At 45.9% G+C, this 19895-nt stretch overlaps 1 protein-coding gene and 1 pseudogene across 4 annotated transcripts; one reads left to right on the top strand and one right to left on the bottom strand.

The window, feature by feature from the left end:
- The first annotated feature begins 289 nt into the window (after positions 1–289).
- LOC136519048 (MACPF domain-containing protein NSL1-like) lies at positions 290–3431 on the top strand (annotated as a pseudogene).
- A 187-nt stretch (positions 3432–3618) lies between these two features.
- LOC136519049 (uncharacterized) lies at positions 3619–11545 on the bottom strand. 4 transcript variants are annotated; one of them, XM_066512721.1, is made up of 17 exons: positions 11322–11545; positions 10589–10652; positions 10084–10192; positions 9843–9905; positions 7284–7384; positions 7118–7184; positions 6966–7037; positions 6167–6328; positions 5623–5696; positions 5364–5533; positions 5139–5261; positions 4954–5048; positions 4709–4846; positions 4555–4602; positions 4318–4432; positions 3993–4090; positions 3619–3905 (listed from the first exon to the last, which is right to left on the bottom strand). In XM_066512721.1, exons 1-17 carry the CDS (start codon positions 11392–11394, stop codon positions 3816–3818), a joined length of 1662 nt encoding a protein of 553 aa, XP_066368818.1. In that variant the 5' UTR covers positions 11395–11545; the 3' UTR covers positions 3619–3815. The 4 variants fall into 4 exon arrangements, with proteins under 4 accessions (XP_066368818.1, XP_066368819.1, XP_066368820.1 ...); XM_066512722.1 differs by having other exon boundaries at positions 5139–5246; XM_066512723.1 differs by having other exon boundaries at positions 5436–5533; positions 11322–11543.
- Positions 11546–19895: the final 8350 nt, after the last annotated feature.

Genomic DNA, 19895 nt, shown 5'->3' with positions numbered 1-19895 from the left:
CCCGCGGTCTCCCAGTTCCAGTCCACAGAAACGCTGAAACCCCCGTGCCCGACGCCCCGTTTTAGGCCCCCGACCGGTAGCAGCCGTAGCCCCAGGCAAGCTCCGGCTGCCCCGCCGCGACAGCGACGAGCCCCGGCCCCCGACCCCGTCAACCCGCCGCCCGCACGTCACTCCACTGACGCGTCCCCCCGGCCCACCATACACGATGGTGCCCCACCACCCCACGACCTTGACCTCGCCCGCGCCGTCGCTGTCCCCCGTCCGCGCCTGCAGCAGCCCCCGCACGCAGCCTGCCCCACCCCCAACGCCACACACTACCGGACCAGTCGACCAGGTGTACGCCTTGCCGCGACGGGCTGCGCTGCGCTGCGCAGTCCACGCGCACGCCCACGCCGCACGGCAGGCCGATGGAATAGTACCGTACCGTGCCGGTGGCGGCACAGCAGGCCGGCCTTCCCCTCGCGGCTGCGTCCGTTATAACCCCTGCCCTGGACGCACGGGGCAGAGCAGAGGGGGACCGGACGACGGACGGACGATGACGACGACGCGGGGCACCTCGGGCAGCGCGCATGACCGCGCAGGACGCGGCGGAGGCGGCCGTGGGCGCGGTCGGTTGCGGCTACGACCTCACGGGGGACCTCCGCCTGGGCCGCGCCAAGCCTGGCGGCCGGCTCGTGGACCTCGACGCCGCCGGCGCGGGCCCGTCCTCGCGGGACCTGGCGTTCCCCGGCGGTGCCGTCGTGGCGGGCGTGCCGGGCGGGGTCGTCGCCGACAAGGGCGAGCGCGCGCGGTTCTGCTCCGACGTGCTCCCCTTCGCCCAGATGGCGGAGCAGGTGAACCGGTCGCTGTCGCTGGCGGGCAGCAAGATCCCCTCGGGCGCCTTCAACGCCATGTTCGACTACCGCGGGTGCTGGCACCGCGACGCCGCCGCCACGCGCAGCCTCTGCTTCGACGCCCGCCTCAGTCGAGCTCTACAGCGTCGAGGCCGTGCGCGCGAACCTCGCCCTCAGGGAGGACGTCAAGCGGGACCTCCCGCCCTTCTGGGATCCCCCCGCGCTCGCCGAGTACGTATCTTATCGATCGTCCCAGGCTCCCAGCAGCGGTGGCGCGCAGCGAAGCTGAAACTGAAACTAATGCTGCTGCTGTGCTTCCTGCAGGTTCATCGACAAGTACGGGACCCACGTCATCGTCGGGGTGAAGATGGGAGGGAAGGACGTGGTGTGCGTGAAGCAGCTCAAGGGCTCCGGACCTCACTGCAGAGCGACGTGCAGGCCCGGCTGAAGAAGCTCGCCGACGACCGGCTCTCGTCCTCGTCACAGGAGGATGATTCCACGGCAAGTTCCACTTCCACCGCGGGAGACGGCAGGTTGTCGCAGGGGCTAAACGTGAGCACTCGTCACTTCCTTTCTTCTCTGCCCACATGTAGGAGTACATATTGTCTCATCGTGTTTGAAAAAAACTGAAACTTGGGAGTCCATACCATACAAGTACACAACCGAGTGTGAAACGAATGAGCAAAGTCTTGTTTGTGTGTGCTACTGCTACAGGGAAACTTTGGCCCTGGATCAGCCGCCTGGCAGTCCTTCAGATCACCCGTTGTGTCTCACAAGGATGTAAGCACGCAGTTTTGCCCCAACAGATTTCCTGCTCATCACAAATGTTCAATGTGCCATGATGGCGCCAACAACTGCCAGAAACAAACCTAACCCTCTGGAAGTGGGACCTCGCAGGACATCGTGTGCATTCACATCAGGAGAGGCGGCGTCGACAGCGGGCAGTGCCACAGCAAGTGGCTCTCCACCATCACCGGCTTCCCGGACGTGATCTCCATGTCGTTCGTGCCCATAACGAGCCTGCTCACCGGCGTCCGGGGCAGCGGCTTCCTCAACCACGCCGTGAACCTCTACCTCAGATGTATGTATGTTGTAAAGCGTGTTGTAACTGTAGCAAACTGTCAGTCTAATCTGAAGTTCATCAGATGTGTGGTGTGTGTGTGTTGGATGTCATGTCTAATCGTCGGTTGCTCATTCATTTTTTCCTGCTTGTGGAATGGAACCAGACAAACCGCCCATAGAAGAGCTCCAGCAGTTTCTCGAGTTCCAGGTGCCACGCCACTGGGCTCCAGAGTTTGGTGAGCTCCCGCTCTGCCTCCAGCGGAGGAAGAACAGCCTGCCGTCTCTCCAGTTCACCCTCATGGGCCCTAAACTTCACGTCAACACTGCCAAGGTAGCCATCAATCACTGTTCTAGTGTTCTCCCGTACATACACAGCTCAGGCTCTGTTTAGTTCCACTCTAAAATGCTAAATTTTTTAAGATTTTCTGTCACATCGAATCTTTAGACGCATGCATGAAGCATTAAATATAAATAAAAAATAAAACTAATTACACAGTTTGGACGAAATTCACGAGACGAAACTTTTAAGCCTAATTAGATTATGATTGGACACTAATTACCAAATAACAACGAAAGTGCTACAGTGACATTTCGCCAAAATTTTTGCCAAACGGTACCTCAGCCAAACTCCGTCGCGTCCGCGTGCGTGCAGGTCGATTCCTCCAACCGCCCGGTGACCGGCATCCGGCTGTTCCTGGAAGGCAAGAAGAACGACCGGCTGGGCGTCCACCTGCAGCACCTGTCGGCGACGCCCGGCGCGGTCACGGTGCTCGGCGAGGCCGCGTCGGCGGAGGACGTGGCCGTGAACGAGCGCGACTACATCGAGCCCAGTCCGGTCGCCGCTGCTCTCGCACATCTGCACGGCCCCCGTGCAGTACAACGGCGCGCGGATCGACGACTGCGCCGCCATCGTCACCAGCGCGTGGCTCGAGGTGCGGGACGTCTGCTGCCTCAAGAAGGTGCTCTTCCTGCGCCTCGGCTTCTCCGGCGTCGCGGCCATGAAGATCCGCCGGTCCGAGTGGGACGGACCTTTCGTCGTGCCGCGAAAGTCCGGGTCGCTGTCGGCAAGGCTCAGCGCCGCGCTGTCCGGTGGGCTGGCGCCGGTGCCGGTGCCGCCAGCTGAGGGAGAAGGTGGAGGTGAACTCCGCCATTTTCCCCAAGGGCCCGCCGGTGCCGCTCCCTGTTCAGAAGATGGCCAGGCACATCGACACCACCGAGGTGAGCAGGGGACCCGACGACCTGCCGGGCTACTGGGTGGTCACCGGCGCTAAGCTGTGCATGGAAGGCGGCAAGGTTGCGCTCAAGGTCAAGTACTCGTTGCTCATCGCAGTGCAAGAGGACACTGACGGACACTGATCACGTTTGAGGCCTCCATTGCCGTCGACGGCTCAACGTCTTTGTGTCTTGTTTGCCGTGGTGTACAGTTCAGCTGTGCGCATGTGTAGATAATGCAGAGTGCGCACGCTGCATACAGAGAATCAAGGCAGCTATGTTGTACAGAATACAGTTTTGGTTTGTTGATTCAGTTCTTGCAAATCTAGGAACAGTTTAGGTTTATATATATATATATATATATGGAGAAATTACCCGATTTGATTGAGCATTCAATATGAGAAAATAGTGCTGGTTGCATCTGCTATTTCCCCAAAATTTGGCATGGTCCTGCAACAGATGAGTTTGTTTTGCAGGTATGGGCTGCATCCGACATCCACAAAGCAAACCTAAGAAACGGTATGTTTGTTTTGTTATGGCCGGCCAGTGTCTGTGTGAGCTCAAGTACATATTGCCCTCCCCATCATCCAAGTATATCTATGTCTGTTACATATAAGCCAACCGCATGAGACGCAGGGCACGCCCAGTTGCCTCCTAACTACGGTGTGAGAGTCATCGTTTACTTTGGGTGAAAACTCGAGGCTTAGCTTAAAACCTCTCTGCAGTTTCAACCACCGGCCGTGCCTCCACACGCTTCCTATCAGAAAGGTAAGGGCCCCGTTTCACTGCATCATTCAACTGCACCAAAAACGCTTTGTGTTTGCTTGTTAACGTTTTAGACACAAGCAACGAAAAGTGACAGATACTGGCCCTGAGAAAGTCTACCTTCCCAATGAGTCCAGAAAGACTTGCTTCATGAAGAAGATGGGATGATGATAGGGCCTTGTTAATTGCCACACAGCAGTTATACCGGGCTTCCATGCCTACAACATACCATCACAGTAATTGGCTCAATAAATGGAAATTAGCCCAGTGCATGGTAGGATTTGTAAACCATGAATGACATAATCATGGCAACGCATTCAATTATAACCAGTTTGACAAAAACAATTCCAAATGATTAAATAAATACCATAATGCAGCACTCCTCTTGAAACAAGTTCAGATGGTTATAATTACTTCATTAGGACCAAGTGTATTAATTACTTACCAAGTTTTGTTGTCTCCATTGTTGGGTCTGTAACAAATCTGATCATCTCTGAATTTAAGCAAACCTCCCTTAAGCACCATTCCCGGATGACCAGTCCTGATATTACTCTGTAGCCCTGCAGATGGTCATGCATTTGACATTCATCAGGTTGTGCACAATAACAATATCCAAGCTAACGAGTTAAGAAAATATCCATTCAAAATGCAAAAATAACTTTAACGAGCATAAGGTGCTTACAGCTATCCTAATGTCCGGGTCTTGTTGCAGAATTGATAGTAGAAGAGCCTGGCAAACAATCAAGAGAAAAAGGCTAATAAAAAACACAACTAAGAAGGCAGAATCATAAGCAATTCAGATAAATGGACAAACTAGAAAAACTGTTGCTACTAACCGAAGGGGTTAATTTTGGACTGTTTGCTGCAGTCGTATAGACCAAGCGCTTCAAGTTTCCTTCGGCTTCGCCATCAAGTTTCATCTGGTCTTCTTGTCTATCCATACCACAGATGCTCCCAAAGGCATGTAAAGCAGCCTGCATATGTATCATAACGCATAAGGATAGTTTCTAACAATATGACTCCTTTACCGGTAACAGGTGATGATTTCGATCAAAGCATGCAAATAAGTATACAAACTTACCAGTTGTCTACCTCTGCCTTGTCGGTCAAAGGATGACTCGACAACATGTCTGGCAACATTTGATGATGTCAGCAAGAAACGTGCTCCTTGACTTGCTATTGTACCATAAAATCAAAGAAACAGTAAGGATTTGTTCTGGCAACGTGGTGAAGATTTCAATACTATCAAGCAGAAGCATGACTTACTTGTACCAATTAGACCCAAGGTCTCCAATGCACTCTCAACTTCATCGGTATTCTGGCTTTCTTCCATCTTCAAAATTTTGTCTATGGCTACAAGCAGATTGGTAACACCTAACATGGGGAAATCTTGATTAACATGTCAGTCTAGTTTCACATGTAAGAAAACTACAGAAGATGGTCGTATGATAAAATTTAAAGCAGGATGACGAAACATTTACAATAAAAAACCTTCAATGCTCAAAGTTGTGGAACAATTGGTAGCCGGAAGTTTGACGACTGAAATGGTGTATTGATGCTTACAGGATTTATCTATTGCTGTGAAAGCATCAGCTGAAGAAAGAAGCCTCCCACTAATTAATGCTGCCCTTGACCGTATAACAGAATCAGCTGAGGAATCACTGCACACAGACCAAAAGAAAAGACAGCATATTATAGCTGAAAACATAACAGAAGGAAAAACAGAGATATAAAGGCATAAGAAAAGTACTTGATGATATCAATTATGAGTTGAAGCAAGTTGGTCTTCAGCAGGAAAATGTTGCTGTGAGGGTGTTCAACAAGCTGCAGTGTCATAGAAGAAATGGTTAGCCAAAATATATAGCTTCTCCAAGAAACTCCAGAATCTTGAACCCATTGATCGTGATCATTCATTAGATAGCAGAATACCTATGACTGCCAGGATTATGTAACATGTTCACATGGTACAGTAGACAAGGAAACAAACTACAATTATCACAATGCGATAAACATTGGTTCACCAACAATCTAATATGAAATGATACTAATGCAAGTCTTCTGCAAATGAATCACGGCTTGACGAGTTTTTACACAACGGGCACCATTAAAAAACAATAAAAAAACATTATTATCTTAAAACTTAAAGGATATAGCCCCTTCTCCTTAAAAACAGTTTTTCATATGTAAATCCGTTTTTTAAAAGATAAATACATAAATCAAGTATTCACAATGAAACTCTTAGTGAGATAGCCAAATATTAAGACATGCAAATGAACATAAAAAAATCCTTTTACCTCATATAGGACCTCCAGCGCACTGAGGGTTTTAAGCATATCCCTTCTATCTTTTATTTCCTCTTCAAATATGCTCAGAAGGTTTGAATCACGAATGGCAGTAGCAGTATAACTTGAAACAGTGAAGAGCTTGGCTATCAAAGATAGAATACGAATCCGTGGCTACAATAGCGAGAAACATGAATAACAATTGGTCATGTTGTGGTCTACAGATCAACAGTAAGAGCATCCAGTACAACATAAACAAAAGTCACTCAGTAGTAACTAATTTTATTGGCACCACGTAAAAGGGAAATGTACACAAAGATTTGATGACATCCTATAATGCATGCAACTTTGGCCATTACTATCTTACATGGTAAATACTCTGGAAGACACATGAAAATGATACTAATAGATTCATTATAAATAGTATTGATGTGCCATGCTCATTATCAAAACACAAAGTCCTCTGTCCCAAGTAAGTTGGGGTAGACTAGAGATTAAACTCAACAAGAGCCACAAACAAAGATGATACAATAAAGTCGAAAGATACCAATAATAATAGCAATTGTATTAGGTTTTGGTGATATCACTTAATACTTTTGTGCCATTGTAACTACATTTAAATTTGATGGCATATAGTTAATAAGGTCAAACACAAGTGGATCAGATCATATGCAGTATTGATTAACTGGTTCGTTTTAAAGCATGTTGTGCATGTAGACCAGCATTGGTCCATGAGGGCATGACTTGTTGTTAATTTGTTATTTGTTGGTTCTGCAAAATATGTGCCATAAGAGGACACACAACTCCATACCAATGAGGATGACTGAGCCGCCACTTTACCAAGTTGCACAGGTCCTTGACCATCTGGTGGGAATATGACTTCCTACAAACAGGACAGAAATAGACTAAATGTCCATCACTCAGAAAAAAATGTTCAATATTAAGAAGAATTATTGGACTCACGGCTCCTTTAGGAATTTGTGCTAAACGCTTTACAGTGTCCAAAATGATTGCTGAAATCTCTTCATCTCTGCAGAAACCAAAGGCAGCAAATAAAATTTTATCACCAAGTTACAATGCATATGATTCAACAGGATTGAATAAAGTGTGTGCGTATAAAAAATAATACCCCTCAATCAAACAATTGATCAGAAGAGGATACAGATTGTGCTGCACAACTGTTTCCACAGCAGCAGCACCATCTTCAGCCTTGTCAAGAAGATGGAGTACCTGATATGGTGATACAGAATTTCAGTCAGTGGCTTGAGACATTGTTCTGCCAAAAGTTTGTAGAACATTTTCAAAACTGAAATGAAGAGCACCATACATGAAAGGGGATTAGCATGAGTTGCAGAGCACACAAGTGCTCTGTCAGCACAGTGAGCACACAAAGTTCAGTGTGACCATTTACTCTAGAGAACATAAGCTACTCCAAATTAAAGAAACCTTGAAGGAAAATCTTTTAAAAAAACTATGTACTAGAAGGAAATTGTCTTTATCCATTTGCCATCTCAAAGAAGCAATCAAATGAAATTACAATAAAAATCTATAGTATGCATTGTGCTTAGAGATGCACTTAGAAATGTACCTGAATGTGTACTTAGAAATACAACAACAACAACAACAAAGCCTTTAAGTCCCAAACAAGTTGGGGTAGGCTAGAGTTGAAACCCAACAGAAGCAATCAAGGTTTAGGCACATGAATAGCTGTCTTCCAAGCACTCCTATCTAAGGCTAAGTCTTTGGGTATATTCCATCCTTTCAAGTCTCCTTTTATTGCCTCTACCCAAGTCAACTTCGGTCTTCCTCTGCCTCTCTTCACGTTACTATCCTGACTTATGATTCCACTACGCACCGGTGCATCTGGAGGTCTCCGTTGCACATGTCCAAACCATCTCAACCGGTGTTGGACAAGCTTTTCTTCAATTGGCGCTACCCCTAATCTCTCACGTATATCATCGTTCCGAACTCGATCCCTTCTTGTATGACCGCAAATCCAACGCAACATACGCATTTCCGCGACACTTAGCTGTTGAATATGTCGTCTTTTCGTAGGCCAACATTCTGCACCATACAACATAGCAGGTCTAATCGCCGTCCTATAAAACTTGCCTTTTAGCTTCTGTGGTACTCTTTTGTCACATAGGACACCAGACGCTTGCCGCCACTTCATCCACCCTGCTTTGATTCTATGGCTAACATCTTCATCAATATCCCCGTCCCTCTGTAGCATTGATCCTAAATATCGAAAGGTATCCTTCCTAGGCACTACTTGACCTTCCAAACTAACATCTTCCTCCTCCCGAGTAGTAGTGCCGAAGTCACATCTCATATACTCAGTTTTAGTTCTACTAAGTCTAAAACCTTTGGACTCCAAAGTCTCCCGCCATAACTCCAGTTTCTGATTCACTCCTGTCCGGCTTTCATCAACTAGCACTACATCGTCCGCGAAAAGCATACACCAAGGGATGTCCCCTTGTATGTCCCTTGTGACCTCATCCATCACTAAAGCAAACAAATAAGGACTCAAAGCTGACCCTTGATGTAGTCCTATCCTAATCGGGAAGTCATCCGTGTCTCCATCACTTGTTCGAACTCTAGTCACAACATTGCTGTACATGTCCTTAATGAGCCCGACGTACTTCGTTGGGACTTTATGTTTGTCCAACGCCCACCACATAACATTCCTTGGTATTTTATCATAAGCCTTCTCCAAGTCAATAAAAACCATGTGTAGGTCCTTCTTCTTCTCCCTATACCGCTCCATAACTTGTCTTATTAAGAAAATGGCTTCCATGGTTGACCTTCCGGGCATGAAACCAAATTGGTTCATAGAGACCCGCGTTATTGCTCTCAAACGATGCTCGATAACTCTCTCCCATAGCTTCATAGTATGGCTCATCAACTTAATTCCTCGGTAATTTGTACAACTTTGAATATCCCCTTTATTCTTGTAGATCGGTACCAATATACTTCTCCTCCACTCATCAGGCATCTTGTTCGATCGAAAAATATGGTTGAACAGCTTGGTTAACCATACTACAGCTATGTCCCCGAGGCATCTCCACACCTCGATTGGGATACCATCCGGTCCCATCGCCTTACCTCCTTTCATCCTTTTCAACGCCTCTCTGACCTCAGACTCTTGGATTCTCCGCACAAAGCGCCTATTGGTGTCATCAAAAGAGTCATCCAACTGAAAGGTTGTGTCCATATCCTCACCATTGAACAATTTGTCAAAATACTCTTGCCATCGATGTCGGATCTCATCCTCCTTTACCAAGAGATGCTCCCTTTCATCCTTAATGCACTTAACTTGGTTGAAGTCCCGTGTCTTTCTCTCACGAACCCTAGCCATCCTATAAATGTCCTTCTCTCCTTCCTTCGTACTCAAATGTTGGTAAAGATCCTCGTACGCTCTACCCTTTGCCACACTTACAGCTCGCTTTGCAGTCTTCTTTGCCACCTTATACTTCTCTATGTTGTCCACACTTACAGCTCGCTTTGCAGTCTTCTTTGCCACCTTATACTTCTCTATGTTGTCCTTCTCTACTTAGAAATGAATAAAGGAAATTGGAGTTAAATAAAGATGACAGATAAAACCAAGTTTTCGAGTGTCCATGCGAGTAACAAATAAAGAGCAGCAATTGCGAGTAACATGCACTTAGAAACCCGTTCAGGTACATACAGCTTTGCAGGCTAATTTTCTGATTTGCTTCGAATCTGTGAGCAATCCTGCTTGAATAAATGCCTGGAATATAAAAATACAATGGAGACTTCAGATCATCAGTATGCATGAGAACTAAGCAAGGAGTTTTCACAAAGAACGAACATTGATCATTTTGTTAGATATTTTTAAATATGTTGAGCTAGGTAAGAGTAGGTGGACATGTCTAGATAGCAAGTCAGAAGGAGATAGTTACACATACACCGTAGCTTGGCAGAAGTGACGCTCCATATCTTGAGGAAAATATTTTGTCTAAACACTCCGTGACAGTTTCAACCATCCCAGGTACATCTGCTTCACTCTGCAATGCACTAAAGGGCAAAGAAAAATAAACAGCATCACTGAAATAGGATAAACGACATAAGGTGCCAGTAGACAGTATAAATAACTGTAAAAGTTGGCTTTGTCAGTGCAAGAGAATTTCACAGAAACAGAAAAGTATTCTATATCTATAAAAAAATTACATTGTAAACTAAAAAAACAATAGTCAATATTCCTTACAATAGATATACTTAATTAGTTAATTATATCAAATTGAGACACATATTCTATGACAAATTGGAATCAGAACACATATGGATAAAACTTCTAAAAGGTTCTCGAAAGGAGGTAATTTTTTCTGGGCCTGTATTGTTATGAATTACATGGCACAGGAACATACAGCAAGTCGACACCTCAAAAAATTGGAGGAAAGAAAAGAGGTATACCCTAAGAGCTTAGGCAGAGGACATCGTTCCAGGAACTGCCTCACAGTATCATCACTATGCAACCCTGCAACAAATGACATGTAGATTCAGTCCTCTAGTCATCACATGACTAGTCTACCTATGCCTTTCAAAATTTAATTAGCGTGCTTAAAATTTAAGTAAGACTTCGATACTCAACGCTTCAGCAGACATATGTAGCCATTATTATGTCGTGAATCTGCGTAAAATTTAAGTAATTCCCTTTCTAGTAGGGGAAAATAGCCTTCCATCAAAACACACTCACGCACAAAAACATGGTGCAATACAAGCCACTGGTATCTCCGGCTTCAAAAATAAAATTAGACCTAGTCGTGACTTAATTGATGATGAGACTGGAGACAATACAAGCCATTGATATTTCTTTTTTCGCGATCGGGTGTTTAGCCCGTTTTTCAAGCCACTGGTATTTCGCTAAAAAAAAAACGCTACGGGAAATTTCCCCAATACAGCAGGGCATGCGAACATATCTTCCAACCAATAGCAGAACCAAGCGCGAGAATCAACCGAATGCTGAAGTAAGACAGCCCCAAACCAGATCCCCTACTAGGTTTCCAGCGCAGCGAGCTCCACACTAAAGTGATCCAACCCGTTGTCACGATCAGAGTCAAGCATAACCCCGGCGCCGGCGGAGACAACCTGAGCAATTAACTTCATCCCCCCCAGATTCGAGGCGAGGAAGGGAAAGGGACATTGCCTGGGTAGGACGCGAAGTCAGCGGCCGCCCGAAGCATCGCGCCCAGCTCTCCCGCCGCCGGTGAGGGCTCCATCTGGTGCTGTCCGCCGCGCCGCGCTGCGCTTCTTCTCGCCCTCTCTCGCCTCTGGGTTTTGGCTTGGGGAAGGAGAAAGCCTGCCAAGCCTAGTGCGTGGCTGCCTAGCAACGAGACCAACAGACCACGCCGCTCTAGTCGATTCTGTTGGTAAACAGTGTCTCGAAACGTATATCAGGATAAACATCTTACTTAGACAAACTGTAATTACCCGTCCTAGAGCATCATTCGGTCCATGACATCGTAGCGGCGGACGCTGGTGTCGTAACGGCTCGGTGCAGTGGAGTTCAGTGTAGTGGTGACGAGGTCCAGTGATGATGTAGAGGCGACGATGAGATTGATGGCGGCGAAGTCAGTGGGTCTTTCCGTCGCTGGCAGCACCCTCTTTAGATCGGGTTAGGTTTTCTGGTGGTGGGGCACGGCGGCTCCAATCAACCTCGTAGTTAGAGCCCTGTCTTCCCACCTCTCTTTATAGTGCTGTACGACAGAAGTCCACCAACTATATTAGAGGTGGACAGCCTTGATCAGGGTGCAGATCTAAGGGCCCAAGACCTATTGGTGGAGATTAATTAACATTCTTCCACTTGATCTCACTACCATCTTTTAATTTTATATCATTTACTTTTGTTCATTCTATTACAAATTAATGTATAGAGCATATTTCATCGTCACGATCAATTACCGATAGATTTAACAACTACAACACACTACTCTGTTCTGAAATAGATACTTAACTTTGGGCCTTCTTTTGTCTAGAAATTATAGGCTTTTCATTAAACCCATGCTACCTACACGTTCTCTGAATATGTTGGGTGGTAAGCCTTTTGTAAGCGGATCCGCGAGCATCTTTTCGGTACTTATATGCTCAAGACTTATGATATGATCCCAGACTTTATCTTTCACAACATAATACTTTATGTCAATGTGTTTGGCAGCACAACTTGACTTATTGTTGTGAGCATAGTATACTACCGGATTATTATCGCAGTATAACTTAAGTGGTCTATCGATGTCGTCAACCACCTTTAAACCGGGTATGAACTTCTTTAGCCAGTTCACCTACCCCGTTGCCTCATAACGTACTATAAACTCGACATACATTATGGACGATATAGTGACGGTTTGCTTTGAGCTTTTCCATAAAATAGGTCCCCTACAAGAGTGAATATATATCTAGACGTGGATTTTCTATCATCTCCCGCATAGTCAGAATCAGAATATTCCACTATATGGAATGAATCTAATCTTCTATACGTCATCATGAGGCCTTTTCGTTCCTTGCAAATAACGCAAGACTTTCTTTACTATTTTTTAGTGTTCTGTTCCAGGATTACTCTAGAATCTGCCAAATAACCCGGTAACAAATACCAAGTCAGGGCGCGTACATACTTGAGTATATTGCAAGCTTTCGACAGCTGAAGCATATGAAATCGTTTTTATTTGATCGATCTTATACTGGTTTCTAGGGCATTGAAAATTTTCTTATCTGTTGCCCTTGACTATAGGAGCAGGTGAGGGACTATATTTGTGCATACTGAATTTCTTTAAGATCTTTTCTATGTATACCTTTTGTGATAGTCCTAATACCCATTTACTTTTATCTCGGTGAATCTCGATCCCTAGAACGAACAAAGCTTCACCAAAATCTTTCTTATCAAATTTTGAGAACAAAATTTCTTTGTCTCCAGTAGTAGACTGATATCATTATTAGCAAATAAGATATCATCCACATACAGGACAAGGAAGATAAACTTCCCTATTCTTAAACTTTGCATAGACACAATTATCCTCTATATTCTCTTTAAACCCAAAATTCCTTATTGTCTGATCAAACTTTAAGTACCACTGTCTTGAAGCTTATTTTAATCCATAAATGAATTTCTTTAGGCGGCATCCCATTCGTTCTTTTCCTTCCATGACAAAACCTTTCGATTGTGCCATGTAAATATTTTCCTCCAAGTCCCTATTGAGAAATGCCGTCTTTACATTCATCTGATGTAATTCTAAATCATAATGTGCCACTAATGCCATTATAATTCTGAAGGAATTCTTACATGAGACTAGAGAAAAGGTCTTATTGTAATAAATATCTTCTCTTTGCGTAAAATCTTTTGCCACAAGTCGCGCTTTATATCTCTCTATATTCCCTTAAGAGTCAAATTTTGTTTTGTAGGCCTATTTATAGTCTATTGTTTTGGCTCCTTTAGAAATTATTTCTAAGTCCCAAACTTTATTGGCATTCATAGATTTTATTTCATCTTTCATGGCCTCAAGCCACTTTGATGAATAATCACTTCTCATGGCTTCTTCAAATGAGGTGGGATCGTCCTCCATTTAAAATTCCTCAGTGTTGTATACTTCATAGTCAATAGGAATAGCTGATTTTTTAACTCTTTGAGACCTTCTACGGGCCTCCATATTTGGCACATCTTCTGTTTGAGGCTGTTGTTGCTCTCCTCATGTGTGGCAATAGATTCTAAAGGATCCTGAAGAACAGGTTCCTCATGGTCATTCATTGTTGCCACAGGCGGAATAACAACAGGTGTTGACACCACAGTATCTTGCATTATCAGTACAGCGACAACAGGTAGTGAGAAAAATGACTCATGAATCATCGGAGTGGGCGTATACACCCGCTTCTCTTCAAGATCAATTTCTCGAGCTACCATACTCCCCTCATTGTTTCATTCTCTAGGAAGACAGCGTGTCTCATTTCCACAAACTTTGTATGTCTGTCTGGACAGTAGAAACGAAAACCTTTTGACTTTTCTGGGTAGCCAATGAAATGGCAATTTACTATTTTGGGATCTAGCTTCTCAATGTTTGGGTTAAATACTTTAGCCTCAGCAGGATTCCCCCGCACACGTAAGTGGTTTAGTGAGAGTACTCTTCCTATCCATAATTCATACGGTGTTTTGGGCACCGACTTACTTGATACTCTATTGAGAATATGAATGACGATTTTTAATGCCTCCATCCATAGACTCAACAGTAAGGTGGAGTAACTTATCATACTGTGCACCATGTCCATCAGGGTACGATTGCATCTTTCAGCTACTCCATTTTGCTAAGGTTCGTCTGGTATAAAATACTGGGCTACTATGCTATTTTTCTGTAAGAACCTTACAAAAGGTCCAGGAACTCAACCATATGGGGTATACCGACCGTAGTACTCCCCCACGATCGGACCTGACTATCTTAATCTTTAAATTATGTTGGTTTTCAACTTCTGCCTTAAATATCTTAAATTTATCCAATGCTTCTGTTCTTTCTTTAATTGGATAAATGTAGCCATAATATAAGTAATCATCTATGAATGTTATGAACGAATCATAACCATCCACACTCTTTACAGGAAACTGGCCACAGATGTCTATGTGAATAATCTGTAAAATTCCTACGCTTCATTTGGTATCTTTCTTAATTTTCTTTATATACTTTCCTTTTATGCATTCTCTGCATTGTTCTAAATCTGAGAGCTTTAATGGAGGAAGAATATTATTCTTAACTAGTCTTTCTATTCTCCCCCTCGAAATATGGCCTAAACGACAGTGCCATAATTTCGACGACGCATCATGAGCTCTCTTATGGCACCATTTCTAGAGTAACTCTTTGTCACCAGCTACTTTATCAATTGGGTAGCATATATCTTTGAAGAACTAGTAAACTGACTCTTTATTCTATCAAGATACTCGGTGACCGTGTCACACTCTAGGATTGAGCCCACAATTACAGGCTCAACTGTGTTCTTTATCACAGCCAAATATTTCTTGTTGGCAGTGACCTACTTTTTATGCTCAAGGTCATAGGACATCTTTCGGGATTCAAAATCCCTCTCTTTAGTTGCCCAAGCAGCATCAACCTCGTTTGTCTCTCTCATCGGTGCCATAGGCTCAGTGGAACATGGTGATGTGACTACCCAGTCCACTTCAGCTAAGATAAAGGCTAGGTCAATCTTTTTCTTAACATAAAAAATAACAACAATTACATGCCTTGATTCTAACATTGGTCAAAATTAAAACATACAACTGTTCTTATATACTAATTCTAAATCACCGTTGGACAGAAATAGAATTAATGCATAAAATCATTAAAATTACGATATTGTTATTAACAACGTTGGTCAGAAAATAACAACATCATAATCATGTCAAAATCTGTTTTTCTCCAATTAAGTATCACGTTGGTTGATAACGATATTGTTATTAACAACGTTGGTCAGAAAATAACAACATCATAATCATATCATAATCTTTTTTTCTCCAATTAAATATCACGTTGGTTGATTACGATATTGTTATTAACAACATTGGTCAGAAAATAACATCATAATCATGTCATATTCTCCTTTTCTCCAATTAAATATCACGTTGGTTTAAAATAACTGGAGAATAAACAATTTCTTCAGCAGCGGAAAACGTAAAAAATTATCTATTTTTCAGAAGCTTTTCTTATTCATATCTACTTTCTGGAAAAAATAACACGTTGGTGTAATTTTATTAGAAATTTTAAACCTTTGAAATTCATCAAAATTCATTCAAATTAGCTTATGAAATTAAATAAAACAAAAAATTGCTCTTCTATTCATTTTGGCCTGGCCTGCAGGAAGAATAACCGGCCGATCAGCAACAGTGCGCGGCTCGGCCTGCCACAGCAGCCCACGCACGCGCACTGCCCGCACCCAGGCTGCAACCTGGGCCTGGGCCGGCAAAGCGGCCTCCCGCTCTCGCCCTCCTGGGTCTGATTCTGGCCCGGTCATCATCGCTCGTCCGTTCCGATCGGACGGTCGCGCACGTGGATAGGGAGAACAAAACCCCATCGCACGGCGTCCTCCCTCGAACCCTAACACATTCGGCTGCCTCTTTTCTCTCTCTCTTCGCCGCGCTCTTTTCTCCCCCCCCTCAGCGCAGCCACAACGAGCGATCGAGAGACGGTGGAGCTTGGCACCATTGCCGGCCCCCTCGCCAACATGCGCGCTCCCCAACAGGTGAGCGCGCCACCATCGAGGAGCCTAGCCGCGACGCCCTTGACTCGTTCAGCCTTCTTCTCGCGCGTCGGCCAGGTGGCAACGCGGTGCACTGTGAGGTAGGACCCTTCCCCTTCTTCCCCTTTCTCTTTTCTTCATCTATTTTTGGATCTAGATTCTACTTCTCTTATCCAAACTGGTGTTGGGGATTAGGGTTTAGATCTAGGGTTAGGGTTCGAAATCCGACCCACTGTTCTTCCCCAGAGGATCTTCACGGGTTTAGGGTTTAGCTTTGATTCTCTTCTAGGCCGAATCCCTCTTATTTTGTTCTTTCCTTCACCCAGTTAGGGTTAGGGTTAGGGAACCCCTTCTGTCTGCTCAGATCCGAAAGGATCTAATTCATTGTTTCCTTTTCTAATCGTTTCTAGCCCTTGCCGAGATCTACCTTTACTCTTCTCTTCTCAGATCCAAACGGGGTCTGTTCTTTTCTTGCCGCGCGTCGGCGAAGATGGCGGTGCGGCACCTTTCCCCGTGCGGTGGCGGTGGTGACCGGCAGTCAGTGACGCCCGCCACCTTTCTGATCTCTTTTATATTTTCTTTTATCCGGTTAGGGTTAGAGTTTCAATCCGAAACGGATCGAACCCTTGTTCTTTCTTTAATTTCTTTTCAATGCTCTACCCCATACTAGATCTACACACTGTTAACCCAGCTCTGGTACAATTGTTGGGTAACACAGTGCCTTTGAAACGTAGATCAGGGGTAAGCATCTTACTTAGATGGGAAAACTGTTGATGTACCTCGCCCTAGGTCATCATTCGGTCCATGGCGCCACAGCGGCTTGGACGCCGGTGTCGTGGCAGCTCGGCGCAGTGGAGTCCAACGTAGTGGTGGTGAGGTCCAGTGGCGATGCAGAGGCGACGGTGAGGTTGATGGCGGCAAAGTCAGTGGGTCTTCTCGTCGCTGGCAGCACCCTCTTTAGATCGGGTTAGGTTTCCTGTTGGTGGGTCACGGCGGCTCCGGTCAACCTCGTAGTTAGAGCCCTGTTTTCCCACCTCTCTTTATAGTGCTGTGCGACAGGGGCCCACCAACCATATTAGGGTTGGACGCCCCCGATCAGGGCGCAGATCCAAGGGCCCAATAGGCCGTTGGGCCTATTGGTGGAGATCAACTAACAGATTCACTACTAGGCTACTAGCGAGTCGCTTCTGCTGCTTGCCGCATGGGCGGGGGGCGCCCGGGCGGAGTGGCTCTCGTGGGCCTGGCAGCGCGGCCTCATGTGGCGGCGAAGGCCGAAGCCCTAAGGGAAGGGGACAGGTTCGGATTGGGCTGTCTTCGGGGTTTTATCATTATTATTATTACAGGGGCTGTCTTCTTTTTTTGATGGAATAGGGGCTGTCTTCAGTTTGGGCCAGATAGAAGAACCATCTGTTGAAATGGCAACATCTAAATATTTTGGCGATTTTAAAAATTGTCACATGAAATGGCAAAAACAGTGGGCCCCCAATGACTTCTCGCTCCATCATGTGGGTTTTTTTCTGGATTTCTCGCCATATGTACTGTGACAAGTTATCAAGTACATACACGCTAGGCAGCATAATTCTAAATATGACGCTTTCATATGGAAATACATGAAGATAAATTTTACATAAGAGTTACATCTCTTGATCACATATTTTGAGGTCATTTGGAGACTGAAATAATTGTTGTAATGTTCAGAGGTCATTAGTAAAGGCTGTGTGAACATTCACAGGCTGTTCCTGTACCTACTACCGAGTGATAATGTATCCTAATTTCTACCAGCTGATACTCTTGGTTCCATCCGGCATCCCAGATTGTTAGCATTTCTTCAGCAGCTCTGTATGCACATCTAATCATCATGACCTGATTACCTCCTTCCTCTCGCATCTTAGGTGACGATGTTCAACAAGATAAGCTTGTCTCTACTCTCCTATAGTCACCTAACAAGTCCAACCAAGATCCTGCAGGCTATACATGCATCTGCAATCTGCCAAGGAAATCAAATCATACTTGTGTAGCCGTGTATAGGTAGTTGTTGGTTTGTTGCTCCAAGCACTGGCTTGGAAGCTTCATGTCACATATAACTCTGTCTCCAAGCTGTGATCTACTGCACAAACCTTCTTTCACTTCTGAAGAAAGACCTGTAACTCCCCACCATCCATCCTTGTACAGCCTAGCGGCTAAACGTGTTTCCGTTTTGCAAAGAAAAATGCAGCCAGGACAGCAGTATTACCAACCACGTGGTGGTCAAATGGATCATCCGCGGGAAGCCAAGAACGAATCATATCCCTGCCGCGCCGCGCCTCGCCGGCTCGCCGCTAGCCGGTCTGGCCTTTTCTCTATTGCGACTCTGCCATGTGGTTGGCAGAATACCCGCACGGCATGTGGCCAGACAGGTTAGTTCCGAGTTCGGTCCAGCGATTGTAATCGGCAGTCAGGGCCAGTATGTCCAAGTTGCCAGTCAGTCTGAACATTCTATTTGGGAACTTGGATGCTTGCACGCAGCGAACAATACCTGGAGAACATGCAGGTAGCTGGCAATAGAACCCTGACCGGGTAGGTTTAGTAGAGCAAGCTAACTGACGGGACCGAATATTGATGGATCGAGGCATTTCGTATGCCCCTCGACGGTCATCAAGTCTCAGGTGTTAGATGATTTCATCGCGGAGTGGACCGAGGTCTAAATGCCCCCGGCGGTCGTCGATCTAGAGTACTGGACGATGTACTTCGATGGATCGCTGATGAAGAAGGGCGCTGGTGTGGGGATGGTCTTCGTGTCGCCCCTCGGGGTACGCATGAGAAACATGGTTCGTCTCCATTTCCCCTCCTCAAACAATGTGGCCGAATATGAGGCGCTCGTCAACAGCCTACGCATCGCCATCGAGTTGGGCGTCCGACGTCTCGACGTCCGGGGAGACTCCCAGCTAGTCGTCGATCAAGTCATGAAAGAGTCAAGCCGCCACGACGCTAAGATGGCCGCATATTGCTGAGAAGTCCGATGACTGGAAGACAAGTTCGACGGCCTCAAGTTCAATCACATCCCGAGGCGCCTCAACGAGGTGGCTGATGCGCTTGCGAAGGCAGCATCCAGCCGAGAGCTGGTGCCGACGGGTGTCTTCACCAACAACCAACACAAGCCCTCGGTCCGCTACGAGGGGTTAAAACAGACCGATGACGGCCCCCCCGATTCAGCCTCAGGGGCTGACCAACCGTCAGCTCCGTCTGGCCTCGAAGTCATGGAGCTCAAAGAAGGCCCAGCGATAGAGCTTGAACCTCTGGTCGACTAGAGGGTACTCTACCTTGACTACCGCCTCCGTGACACGCTACCGATGGACAAGACGGAAGCTCGACGGCTCGCGCGTCGCGCCAAGTCCTTCGTTCTTGTGGAGGGCGAACTCTACAAGCGAAGCCACATCGAGATCCTGCAGCGCGGCATCCCCATCGAATAGGGGAAGCGTTTGCTGAGCGATATCCACGGTGGGGTCTGCGGTCACCACGCCGCGCCTAGAACCTTGGT

The sequence above is a fragment of the Miscanthus floridulus genome, chromosome 17 (assembly GCF_019320115.1).
Source record: "Miscanthus floridulus cultivar M001 chromosome 17, ASM1932011v1, whole genome shotgun sequence".
NCBI classification, from domain to species: Eukaryota; Viridiplantae; Streptophyta; class Magnoliopsida; order Poales; family Poaceae; genus Miscanthus; species Miscanthus floridulus.
The sequence above is the reverse complement of the archived record's forward strand: the minus strand, read 5'-3'. Positions and strand labels throughout refer to the sequence as shown.